This window comes from Eleginops maclovinus, chromosome 9 (genome assembly GCF_036324505.1).
Source record: "Eleginops maclovinus isolate JMC-PN-2008 ecotype Puerto Natales chromosome 9, JC_Emac_rtc_rv5, whole genome shotgun sequence".
Classification (NCBI taxonomy): Eukaryota; Metazoa; Chordata; class Actinopteri; order Perciformes; family Eleginopidae; genus Eleginops; species Eleginops maclovinus.
In genome coordinates, this window is record NC_086357.1 from 23998796 (window position 1) to 24013187 (window position 14392).

At 40.3% G+C, this 14392-nt stretch overlaps 1 protein-coding gene across 1 annotated transcript; it reads left to right on the top strand.

Moving 5' to 3' along the window:
* Positions 1-694: 694 nt before the first annotated feature.
* Positions 695-8076, top strand: lpxn (leupaxin). Its single transcript, XM_063891364.1, has 9 exons — positions 695-897; positions 1864-1949; positions 2122-2183; positions 2604-2700; positions 3029-3283; positions 3706-3879; positions 4236-4317; positions 4430-4578; positions 6883-8076. Exons 1-9 carry the CDS (start codon positions 885-887, stop codon positions 7147-7149), a joined length of 1185 nt encoding a protein of 394 aa, XP_063747434.1. The 5' UTR covers positions 695-884; the 3' UTR covers positions 7150-8076.
* Positions 8077-14392: the final 6316 nt, after the last annotated feature.

Here is a 14392-nt window from a genome sequence, read left to right on the forward strand (position 1 = left end):
GTAAATGGGGTTGTGTTACATTTACTGTTAAAATGTTCATTTTATGACCTTCTTCAGATCATATAATCGAGCACTAGTTCCATTATAATATTATAGGCTACAGTTACTGGAAATGTTAAATTCACAGACACATAAAGTTGTTGATAAAATGATATGATAAATACTTAATTTATAACCAGTTGTATAATAGAATAGAATAGGCACTGTACTGAGAGAGCACCATATATTTGATTTCTTTTAGTGTATTTTTATGTTACTATATCTAGCTTGTGTTCTATAATATATTCACTTTGTTGTGTTGTTTCACTTAAGTTGTTTGGGTCATGTAAAAACGTTGCATTTTTCTTTGTTTAAAAAAATATACATACAGATGAACACCTTGCCATACTTATACAAAAAAATAATAATATACATATATATAGTTAATAACTGTGCAATAAGTACCTGGCTGCTATACCTCAGAACGGGTCTGACGTCTATTTTTGTGTTTTCTATGAAATTGATGTATATATTTTTGTATCTTACACACTAAGCTGTCTTTGGCTCTTTTTGCTGTAACGAATGAAAATTTCCCCTCTTTGGGACGAATAAAGGGATTCTGATGCCGATTTAATAGATGTATCTTAAACACATAATAAAATGGAGAAAGAAAAGCGTCAGCTGTTATCTCAGTTTCAGAATATGTTCTTGATTTCCTCTTTTCAAGGAAATGGCAACACCTGATGCCAAGCAAGATAGGTCATAGTTCAGTAACACACGAAACACATTTTAGTCAGAGGAAGTGATGGGTTTTACCAGATGATTTTTAAGACAGTTACCTTAGTAACTAACCAGCAGCACAAATAACAGACGTTCACTCTGAAGAAGTGAGAGCAGCAGACAACATGGACGAGCTCGGTAAGAAACTGTCACTCGTCTTTTACGTTACTTAATATCCTCAAAACGATCCGTACACAGACTTTAGATATTAATAGATTACGTAATTCTAAAAATATTTAGTGCAAAGTGCTAAGATATACAAATGACTTAGAAAGTAGCAGCAAATATATATAATTGATCATACAATAAGATGAAAGTGCTCAACAGGAGGTATTCTGGAGCTCAACCCAAGTAGACAATATACTGTACAGTTCTTTTTAAATGTAGTTCAACTTTAATAACTCTGTGTTTGTTTTGCATTGTAATCACAATTACAGTTTTACAAATGTCATTAAGGTTATTATATAAAATTGTTAAATATGATGATATTTATTGCCAAGGACTAAAGGATAAAGAGCATTATTGAGAGATCATGTTCAAAAAACTAAATCAAGGAAAACCGTGGGCTTCACTGATTCTGATTCAAAACATACAGTACGTCTTGAAAGTCATTCACCTGAAAATAAATTTGACTAAGTGCATATTTTGTGAACACATAGGCTAATGAATTGTTAAAGACAATAGTACTAAAAGATTAAAATGAATAACCTTTTGCTGCGTTGTGTACTTCGACATAAGTCTTCTCACTTTTACTTATGTATGTGGTTAACACAGAGTTGATTTGGGGTAATATTTTTCCACCAGCATATTGCAATGTGATAGAGGTTTCACTTCTGCAACACACTGTGCATCACTTCCTGAGGAAGCTGACTAGCATGAAGCAACCTCCAGAACATATCCACCGGCACCTTTAGCTGTACATCGAGGTGCAAGCGCTCTCTCTTCACAGGAAATATTTCACACCAATCTAATGAAACACATCCTTTTCATCACTAGATAACAACCAGAAAGATCATTGAATTTGTTTTAGTGGGTGAATACTGTTAAAGTATTCTTAATGAATTTATGTTTGATGGAACATTTATGGCCTGTATCCTGCCACAGATTTGCTGCTGGAGGAGCTGGCTCTGAATCCAGGGGGTTCACAGAGCGTCAGTGAGAACAGGAGCAAAGATCAAGCTGCTGCAGAGGTGAAGAAAAAACCACAACAACACAAACTCCACTGTATCATAGCTACGATTGTCACCTTTTTTGGTTATAGTCAAACCTTTCATTTAATCTCAATCCACTGCAGTCTATAAACATGTTATCATGTTGGTGCTTTAATCAGATTCATGATGTATTTTGGTTTTGTGTCCACAGGTGCCAGCTGCGGTTAATTTACCATTAACCAAAAAAGGAATAGTCTGCCCAAATGTGTACAGGTGAAAAACAGAGGCTTGTGTAAACTCTGAATAAGAAACAGGAAATTACTTCAAATTCATTGCATAGTACAGTATGTTATAATCATACGGTCTCTTTTTGACTTGTTTAAAGCCTATTAATATACACAGTCTAATATCAACTGATTCTAATGCAACACGGTTTTTTTATCACAATTTTTGACAGATCCCTCCCCAGACATTTTACAAATTGCCTCAGATTTAAAAGTGAATATCATTTCTTTTCCTAGTTCCTAAATCCAAATATTGTAAAAATATCACCCCATCATTATGTTTAGATACACAGTTTTCCCTCAATAGGATGTTGTACATTCATTATGGGGTATAAGCTGTTCTTTCAGGTCAATTTAATAAATAATCTGATTTATTGAGCTTTGTTATTTGCCCCTATCTGGACTTCAGTGATCTGCCTGCTCCTGTGGCAGCTTCCCCGACCCCCGACTCCCCCACTAAAGAATTGGACTCGATCCTGAAGGACATGCTGGGTCTGGGACAAGAGGTCAGTGCAGGGTCTGCAAAAAGCACTTCTCAGAATGAGTGAGATTTGACGTAATTTATCTGATTTTGGCACATTAAAGAATAATTCAAGCACCTTCTCCTTCACAGTCCATATATCATGCTGATAAATATGATTAAACACTAATACACTTTCCAAACATGAGTGAAATTCACCAGGTCTAACAACAGATGGCAGCATTGTACTAATCTCAGCACTGCACTGTCTCAAGTAATAGAAATGACATATAGCAGCATTGATAAGCAATAACTTCAAGAAAATACATGCATCTGAAATAACAGATGTGTGTGCTTATTGTATCATCATTCAGGAACCAGAATCTTCAACGACCCCACCACCTCTGAAACAAAAACTGTCTGTGAGGAAGAACACTGAAGCTGGGCAGCAGGAGAACAAGGAGAGCAGCAGCAGAGCAGGGTCGGAGGCGAACCCTTCGACCACCAGCAAGAAAACGGACACAATAGATGACCTGCTCGGAGGGCTGAGCTCTGACCTGGAGAAGATTGGTGTGCGCACAATAACCAAGGGCCACTGTGCGTCCTGCAACAAGAGCATTGTGGGAAAGGTAAAATAATAAGCATCGACATCTATGTATTGTTCATTTAATGAGGCCCTATTATGCTTTTTGGGGATTTCCCTTCCCTGTAGTGTGTTGAATAGATTTTTGTGCATGTAAATGGTCTGCAAAGGCTAACATCGTCATTGACCAGCTAACCAATCAGAGCAAACTGGGATCTGGTTTCAGACCGAGGGTGAAAAGATATGCTGCAGCACAGGCAGTATGAAAAATAAAGAGCTTTTTTAACATTAAAGCATGGAGACATGTCCCAGTAGAGACACAGAATACAAATAGGAACTTAAAATGAACATTATAGGGCCGCTTTAACATCAAGGATGCACAGTCAGCCTTGAACATGCAAATTCAAACAACTAATTGATTAAAATACAACTCTTCTTGTGTTCCTTCATATCCTTTACCTTCTGTAGATGATCACGGTGCTGGGTGAAGTGTGGCACCCTGAGCACTTTGTGTGTGTGGCGTGTAACACAGAGCTGAGCACGTCAGGCTTCTTTGAGAGAGAGGGACGGCCATACTGCCACACACATTACCATCAGCTCTTCTCCCCACGTTGTGCCTACTGCAAGGGGCCCATTATCCAGGTGAGGGACGCCTTTGTTTTCTGATTCTAATGTGTTCTGTCATATAAGACATTCATTTATTATCTCTTGATGATTGGATGATGACATACAATAGCATGTAGTTAATTTTCCTCGACAAATCCCACGTCAGCTTAATAAATAAAACATAAAACCATATTGGGATTTAGCATTTAGGCTTAAGCTGCAGACTAAAGTCATTCATCAGAAACTAATGTTCTCCAATAATTCGCTTCATGTGGAGCACAATCCACATTATTGTGTTCCCCTCACATCCCATCATATGAGAGGAGACTAACAAATCCTTAAAGGAAGTAAGCAGCATGTTGTAATATTTCTCCGTCTGGCTGCTTCACCAGAACATCCTGACAGCTCTGGACCAGACTTGGCACCCCGACCACTTCTTCTGCACACACTGCGGAGGCCTGTTTGGACCTGACGGTGAGAGGTTAATTTGGTTCTCGCTTGAAACCACAACTTCAGTAAACATTTGGAAATCATTCCAGACATGTTCGCTCTGAATGAATCTCATGTGCCTTGTACCTGTCGCTAGGTTTCCTAGAAAAGGACGGGAAGCCGTATTGTTGCAAGGACTTCTACAACCTCTTCGCTCCAAAGTGCTCGGGCTGTGGGGAGTCAGTGAAGGAAAACTACCTGACTGCAGCCAATGGCACCTGGCATTCAGAGTGCTTCGTCTGCGCAGTGAGACTCTTACCTCAGACCACACACACACACACACACACACACACACACACACACACACACACACACACACACACACACACACACACACACACACACACACACACACACACACACACACACACACACACACACACACACACACACACACACACACAGCTCTGGCTCACACACAGGCCTGGGAATAAATGAGAAAGATACCCACACATTTGCTTTATTTGCAACATTTTGACCACAAGGCTGATGAAAACCGTATGGCTGATGAATTCGTTGCGGTTCAAATGATGCAAATAAATCAAGGAAACCATATTCCTCAGTGTGGGTATCTTTTACATTCTCCTCAAACCTACTTCTGTGTGCAGCATCTGGTGGAAAACGGTTCAGCGTGCAGCTTTGAGCAATTGTTGAACATAAAACGCTCTCAGCAGAGATGATCTGACGTGAGGTAGCAAGTCTTTATGTTTTATGGCCCCTAAAGAAAATCCTTCAATGACTGAAAATACAATGACCATAAACCTGGACATGAAATTCATTGCTTTTAAAGCCTACCAATCAAAAGGACATAAATACAATAACATTAACGACACCGCTTTTGAGACATGGAGCACATCCATGGATGACTACCCAATTATTACATCTCCCCAGAAGCACAGAAACTAAACCTTGTTTTACACGGAGCAGTCATTATCAGTAAGGTCAGGATTTCACCTAACCCTCATAACCTCCATCTATCGCCAGAGGTCAGGAGGTCAAACACTCCATGTACTCCAAAAGTGTTCGAGCCTTTTTTAATTAAACTCTATCTGAATATAAACAAGGTGGTTTAAAAATGTAGCACCTCTGGGCTTTTTGGACACTCTCTCTATGTGATGCTGAGAGATTTTGATAAAATACCATAAAATGTTCCCTTAAAACCACCAGAAGTAAAGGTTCCTGTGGCTGCTCGGTGATTTTGTGTGATGCCGTCATCGAAAGTCCATTTATAATAGTAAGGGAGACATTCAACTCTAAACCATTTGGATTCAAATGTATAAAAAACACGTCCTTCGTTTTACCTACAAACAGTTAAACACTAACATGTCTCACATTGGATTTGCATTTGAACAGGTGTTACTGAAGTCATTAATGATTCATTCAACTGTCTCTGTGCCAGGTCTCTGCTGCTGTGCATTCTGGCTCACTTTCATGGCTTGCTTTCAGGTGTAAATAGAACAGAGCCAACGCTGAAGTTAAGAGTTACACCTGTGCTTTCACTGCTGTGACAAGTCAAAATATCTGCCAAGAGAAACCATATGCATCATCCCCCCTGTACAGACCCATTTAGTTTATGTTGTAAGTATAAGAGTAAATAGCTACCTGACAAGTTGTACCTTCCACGACTGTAATGGATGAACTGGAGGCTACACAGCAGCTGAATGAAATCACATCACAGTTTTTAGCCTCTTTAGATGCAATAAGTACTCCTGTCGTTCCCATGGTCTCAGTAAAGTGCGTTCAGTGGTAATGATTAAATAACATTTTTACTTGTGGATAAATTAAACCTGCTCAACATTAACATGCTAGCATTATAACTTGATGGATTTTGCAAATGAAAAACTGTAATACTGTTTACATTTTCTCTTCATAACATATTAAAGGTCCATGTCAGTGATTTTGCAGAGTCTGTAGCGATGCTTTACATTGCTCTAGATTAGGATCGAAGGTATCCTCCAGACTACAAAAATTAGAGTTAATGGATTGGTTGGAGTTAATCCATCACAAGAAGATTACCTTCACATGTGTAGAACCGACATTATAATTGCATGATTGTCCAGTTGTGAGCAGGGTCTAATCAAAATAAATTACATTCAAAGCTTCCCTTATTAGTCAACCAAGGAGAACGCAGTTATTCATCATGCCGGCTGCCAAGAAGCAGCCACTGAACGCATGAAGCTATAAAATTCACATTATCATTATTTTAATGACATCCATGTTCTTCTATTTTCTCTTCTTATGTCAATTGTGTGATATACCAGCAATACAGCCTGGGAACACTTTTTCAGCAGCCGTTTCTTAAACAGATCTAATGTCATTCATCACGCTTTAAAGAATGATGCTCCTTTTCAGGTTTCATATTTGTATTCTGTGCCTCTGCTGACATGCTTTAATGTTTAAAAAGCTCTTTATTTTTCTATTGCTACCTGTGCTGCAGCACCTCATTTCACCCTCTGTCTGAAACCAGAGCCCAGTCTGCTCTGATTGGCAAGCTCTCTGTTTTTCCTCCACATCCCCTTCCTTATGGTTCTCCTCTGCTCTTTGACCCAGGACTGTCTGAAGCCCTTCACTGACGGCTGCTTCATGGAGTTGAACGGCCGCCCCCTCTGCTCGCAGCACTTCCACTCCCGGCAGGGCACTCTGTGCGGGGGCTGCGGGGAGCCCATCACGGGCCGCTGCATCTCCGCTATGGAGCGCAAGTTTCACCCCGAGCACTTTGTGTGCGCCTTCTGTCTGCGGCAGCTGAGCCAAGGCATCTTCAAGGACCAGAAAGGGAAGCCGTACTGCTTGACCTGCTTTGACAAACTCTTTGTGTGAGCACGTAACGAACAAATAACAGAAATCAATCAAACGAATTACTGTCAGTGAGATTATAATTTCCATATAGTATGAGTGATCTATTAAATCTGTTTAATTTCTTCAATACTTCAATGCCAGGGGAGATGAATTACAAGTTAACAGTGTGTTTAACATGATATGTTACGTATATTTTAAACAGATTATGTAAAAATATCCAGGACAAAATGCTCACATTGTAACATAATTAACGATATGTTGTAAAACATGGGGGAAAACCCAGTTCAGATAATAAAAACTATTTTCATATGTGAACTTTGGATGGGTCTAGAAGGTGTGTTGCTGACACATTTTTATAGGATTTCATATATCACGATCACATAAAATGTATAAATGAAGAAAGAAAAACAGAGACGTGCCCTTTTAATCTGTGGTTTCCATTAAGGGATCCTTAGTTTTTGCCATAAGCCTTGGCAGGGTGGAGATGCTCTGGCAGTCTGCAGCAGTTTGTCAAGGGTTTGGTCCATGTGGCCTGATAGCTTGTATTGGCAGAGGCTGGCATCGAACCGTCGTTCCAACCCCAGTTTCCTTTTGCTCTGATGTACCAACCTCTTCAATCTCCACACAGGCTCCTTTATAGACTCCGAAGATTAATGAAGGTGGTGGGGGGAACAACGGTGGTTTCAGAAGGAGTTCACATCACTGCATCTCTTCAGTGATTTTTATTTGAATGTCAAAGGATGAATCAGCCACAAAGTAAATTTAGTTTTGGTGACGCACATTGCATGTCTGGCCCTATTTTAACTAATTAAAGCTCCAAGAAAAGTTTGGATGTAAGTCAAGGGCAAAATATCTGCAGCACAGATAGTAGGATATGACATGTCTGTTTAAAAGTGAGATTTTGTCTGCAGAATCACATCATAATAAAATCAATGTTTTGCACAAATACCCACTTTTCTGCCCTTTTTTGAGGGGGGGGGGGTATTCTGCCATCTACTGTATTAAATATTGAATTGAGTTAGAGGTAGTCATTAAGATTATAAGAAAAATCAGCTTTTTTTTTTTAGCTTGTCTTACAGTTTTAAACTCTGTGCAGGACAATGCAAAAACAAGTCAAAAATGTATTGACTTTATCAGGAGGTTTAACAAATCTGCAGCTAATTTAACACTACAAACAGAAACCCATTGAAGCTCAGGAATCAACCGTTAAAGCGACTGGATATAAAATCAAATCAAAAGTAAAAAAGATCATTGAGGGGAATGTCTGTATCAGAGAACCCACTTTATAATCATACAGCAGTGGATGAAGCAGTTTTTAATGCATTAAACCTCACAGAAATAGCCTTGAAGTTAGCCAAACCGCTGTATAAAACTAAACTACATCTTCATGCTAATGTCAAACTGTATCTCATCAAACAGCGTCTTATCTCCAGATGAACATGGTCTACTTTCTGTCGGCGCAGCAGGAAGTTTTCTTCAGCTTTTCTTCAACCCACTTTGACTCGCTGTGTGAAGTCAGTGTGTGAGTGGGAGCGGAGGCGTGCATTAATCATGCTGTCAGCGCCGGCCTCTCGTGGCCTCTGCAGAATACACGTCTTGCATCATGGAAGGATTGTGAGTGTGTCGCGTTTAGTCAAAATCCAAGATCATAAGTGTTTAATGGTCTAATGGCCTTGTTCCCAGATTCCTCCTGCGCTCAAAGACGTACGGTAATGTTAAATGTGTTAAAACATGCCTTAGAGATTTGCATGAACCATATGTAAGAACATCAACTTGGGACTGATCAGAGATTTTGGCAAGTGATGCATTTGTAATACTTCACATTTTCCAAATAACTGAGGGGTGATTATGTTGATCCTTGTGTTGAAAAAGGTGTCTTTCTGCACCAATCACTGTCACAACTTCATGGAAGATTTGCCAACACTGTCCAATAACCAGCAAGTCTTGTTTGAAGCATGCCTTTAACATCAAATAGCTCTACACTAGCAGTTAGCTTAAATGTAGCTTAACTTAAAACCTGATATGAACATTCACCTTTGTCCACAAAAGTATTTACTTAAATTCAGACAACAGTGAAGCTTTGCTAAGTCTTGCGTAGAAACATATAAAACAAAAATATGACGCAATGAAAAAAGTTTGGTCGTATTTGACATAGTTTTCATAATTGTCACTGTCAAAAGAACTAGGAGCACTTATGTTCGTCCTTAGTGAAAATGATTCTTTCTCAAGCATTTAGTGTCACAACTTCATGGTATGATTAGTAGACTCACCATATGATAACCAGCAAGTCTTGTCTAAAAAGTATGCGTCCTGACATCTAAAAGCTGTAAGCTAGCGGTAAGCCTTCATTTAGATTAAAACCTCAGATGTGAACACTCTCGTGGTTGAGGGTGTTTATTCAAACGCACACAACACCAAAGCTTTGAACCGTATTGCGCAAAATATGATGCAAAAACAGAACTTCTGGCATCTACAGAACATATACGTGTGTTATCATATGGCTGAGCGTACAAGGAGGAAAAGGGCTCTCTGGCACGAAGTAAAAATGAGAACACATGAAATGTGAGCGGGGGTCTTTTTTAAAGGGGTGGCGAATAAAGGGCCGTCTGTAGAAAGCCGAGAGAGTGTAACTCAGGTGACATTTACTGCAATGAAACAGAGTCTGGGAGCGCAGTGGGCCATGAGATGGCAGCGAGACCTCCACGGGGGAGGGGGACGGGAGGAAGGCATATTGGGACATAATGGAAACTGGTGATGGGGGACGCAGGGTGAGGAGGGCAGGGGTTGAAGAGTGTAGATGCAGGAGTTACCCCTGCCTGACACTGAAACCAAACACTTACCAACTTCTCTTGTAAAGGGTCCATGTCCCCTCGCCCACCCTTGATGGGGACGATGGAGCTGCCTGTCCCGACACTCAGCTCCACACCCTGCTGCTGCTGCTGCCTGTAAACCCAGCAGTTCATCAGCTTTGAACCCTGTAACTGTCAGATAGGTTTTAGGTACAGGCTCTCTCATTTATCAGTACGTTTACTTTTAGATACAGATCTATGGAAACGCCAGCTGGAGACGACTCCAGCTGCAAATCAGTCCTGACAATGTGAAATCACAGCCCCGGTAGGTGCAGTAAAACATGAAGGATCAGATTAATGTTTCGTCATTATGCATGTCCGTGTAGGAGCTGATGCATTTAGCAGGTCACAGCATCTATGAGGAATATTAATCTGACAGTAACATGATGCTTTATGGGGAAACAATTGGCGACTGATTTGGAGCAACAATATTTATCACACAGGATTTGTTCAAATTAAAAAAGAAAAGCACTGGATATGCTTATAATTTTTTAGCCATGGAAGTTGGAAAATCTTACCAGGTCATTAAAGAAAACTTCTGGAATAAACGCCTTTTAACTTCGAGACTACGGTACCATTTGCTTCCAGTACAGAAATATCCCGCAAAGTGTACAAGGAACTATTGTCTCTTCAATTTCCCAAGATGCATCATAGTTTCTTGGCTCAAACAAACATGGCAGTCAGATGAGTTACGTAATTCATGTATTCCCAAAAAATAGGAAAATAAATTCATGCATTTTACCAAGATGATTATCGCAAGTCCCAGCACTGAGGTCACATTATTCAGTGGCCTGAATTTGTAATTTTAGAGCAGTTTTTTTGTGATTGCAACCAGATTTAAACAAATAATAGAAATGAGATGAATTGTATATATTAATATCCATATGTTATTATGTGTTTTAGAAGAAACTGACAGAAATAGTGTCTTTTAAAGCTATTGTTGGTGTCAGTTATAGCTAACAACTTCAAGTGAGATAAACAACTAAAAGGCTGACACAACCTACTTTTTCATACTATGTTGCCTCCTAATTGAGGTATAAACTGTATTGTCTAATCTCTGCACAGTCACCTGACACTGTATTTATCTTTATCTGTGTTTTGACTTTTTGAGGAAGTCTTCAGTGAGGTCAATGTCATGCCTTGATCAGCTGTTATTGCAGACTGCAAAACAGGTGGGAAATTATTAATTCCTACTTGTTTGTTGAATATTTTAGCACCTTCTTCACATTTCAATGATCTGTCATCTCTCACCATGAAGCTGGCAGTCGTGAGATCTTAAGGTTATTGCAACTTAAACGACCGTAAAATCAAAACATTATGTGTCTGAACTGGAAAGAGCCGGTGTGTCTGTCGTTATCGGCCAAACAAGGACATGCTAATTCGAGCGCTCCACACAGGTGAGCCTACAGAGCCGACGGGGCATAAAGTCTCCTCTGAAAGAGAGTGAGTCTGTGTGAGAGTTTAAACGAATGTGTGAAAGGAAAAGTGACAACTTCAACACCTCAGTAATTACTTCCACACAGAGAGAAGTTGAGCCGAGCTCCACTTCAGGGTGTGTTTGTTTTGGCGTTCTGCTGATGGCGAGCGCAGGTATCACACCTGATTCATGACTGGCTGCTTTGTCCTGGAGGAACTTCTTGTTGTCATTGGCCGAACACCGAGCGCTCCTTGCTATCTCACACACAAGCACACATACGCACCAACCCAGAAAACTTGTAAACACTATTTGTGGATATTCATGCCATTCATGCTCTCTTGGGGTTTGGTCTACCCCTGCACAGACGCACACAAAAACAAGTAAACACAAATAGCTTTAGAGAACCCATCCAAACCCATACACGCACACAAATCAATTCATGCAAGGTATTTAAGGGTTTGGTATCACGCACACACAGATGCAAAACACATGCACACACATAAAAACATAAAAATGATCTTTACGAGATTGGTCTCCCTTTCCATCTCTCTCTCACACATACAGACACAAACATGCAAAAACCAGACAACCATGCTCCTCTCAGGTTTGGTTTACAAAAGCATATCTGTGTGAGCATCACTGCCTGCTCTGTGCGCTCGCTGATCCTTAACCAAGTGAACTTGAAGTCTCCAGTTTTATGGGTTAAATGGAGTCAGCTCCTGGAGGGGAGGGGAGGGGGGACGCCATGGGAGGTTCTCAAGACAACTTCAAAACACTTCAACTCCTATTTCAACGCTGCATGTCTTTGTCTCTTCTCTCTCACATCTCCTGCCAAGTCTCTCAGTCGGATTTCAGTTCTCAACATGGAAAAAACCCAGGAGAAAAAGGTGCGCGGTGAATTTTGTATCTGGATCTTAATAATGGAGCAGACCAAACTGGCTGGGTTTACGAGAGAGATTTATAAGACAGTAAGCTCCTTCTGTGTGCTAGCCTTTAGTGTCAAGAAGATAGATGGTTTCATTATGCTGCTTCATTGTGTCCATGTGTGGGTACAGTGTGCCAGAGCGGTACAGTCTGAAATATATGCGGGGAAACCGTGGTGGAGATCGATGGCGCTCATTGAGAAAATTAAAGCCTTCTGATAATTGTAAGAACATTTTTTATATGCTGGGGAAGATAAAGCCTTTGCCCGAGTTTTCTTGAGATCACAGGGGATTCAGTTTTTAGAATTGCTGAGTTTCAGACCAGGTTTTCTCAGGGGTTAAAAATGAGTTACGAATTTGATACAGCAGTGGAGGTTGTTCAGACTTGAATCACCATTGCTGCTTTGTTTGTAGCTCAACCTAGGTGGCAGGGCTGAGGATTGGACCCGGGGTCAGACAGTGAGCGGAGTGGCTCTGGGATCGTGCCAGTTGGGGATATGGCTCTGATCCATATCCACCGCCTCTGTAGCAGCCGCGGCATGGATCATTATGAGATTTGTTTTAAAGAGTAATGGTTAACCGCAATATGGCCCTGTTGCCTGAGAGCTGAATGGCCTCCTGGGTTTAGACAAGCTCGTGGATGTTTGTTGAGGGCTGGGAAGCCCCTTGAGAAGCACATCGGGGGTTGGCTGGTTGATAAATCACAGGCGCTGCAGCCCACAAGGCCGGGCCTCCAGTCAAACCTCCTTCAGGCCTGCTGTGGAAACACTGGGAAACTCTGTGTGGAGCCACACACCCACAGACAGTAACATACAGAGGCCTATTATCGTGGCCTAATGAGTTTAATGGCAAAACACATTAATGCACACTCACTTTTCCCAATGGAACTTCCTTTTGGGTTTAACAGTAATTTCATTAGCAGGTGTCCATTTTCATGCACCTCTGATGTGCTGTTTTTGACAGAACATCTATTTCAATTGGACTGAATGGACTCAGGTTATGAACGGCACATTAGCAGCTCGCTCCAAACCTCTCGAGTCAGAGAAGACTTCTTTTTAATCATCGATTCCTCAGAATTTTCTGTGACACCGTGTTCCCAAAAAATCCATTTGGATGAAATCACAAGCCCTTGTGCGAGCCAAGGATTCCACCACAGCTGGAGTTACCTTTTTGCATAAATATGATTAAGTGTGAAGTAATTCAAAACCACTGCAATGCTTTCATCATGAAGGTGACTTTTAAAAACCCATAACTTCAGTCGTTCCTGTTCCATTAATCTGTAAAAGCAGCATTGCCTTTTACAGGAAGATCTTTGGAATCAAAAAAGGCTCTTAAAATGTTATATTTAATCCAAGAAGTCTTACTTCCTTTAAAGTGGAGGTGGACTGAATACAAACTCTTATAAATTACTTTAAAAAATGTTCTTTCCTTTTCCTTTAAAGTGACACCCTACATTATTCAAAGTGGAAAAAGCCTCTCTTAATTATAGATATTTTTCATTCGTTTGAATTATTTAACCTTGACAGTTTATTTACTTTTTTTCCAGTAGTTTCAATGCAGACTCGCTTCTTAAATAAAATGTTTTGGTTGTTAAAATACATTTATCAATTTTCTGTTTGCCAACTTTTTGGAATATGTGAGTATACCGAAAGATAGTCAGTGTGTCTTTTTAGTTCCCTTCTCAACTGTGTTTAATGATGACTCCCTATAGCAGATTCATGCAGGACGCTTCCATTTCCTTACTCAATACTTTAGATGTTTTACACACTACAATAAAACCCTTTCAATTCCTATTCTCTTTTTCCCTCTCACTCACTCTCTCCATCAGTCGCTACATCTTTCTTTCTTCTGTGCCCTCTCATTGTCACATAGCAACGGACAAAGCCAAGACAAACAGGAACTCTGAGATTATTCAGTCATTTTAATCAACATCGTCTTCACTTTCCTTCCTCAAATGATGTCTGGCTTCGGAAATGTTTCCACAGAACGGTTGAGTCTCCGTCAGGGCTTACGTCGGGATTAGAGCTCAAATTACTGACTCCGTGGCTCATTTACTCTCTGAATCCAAAGTCCTC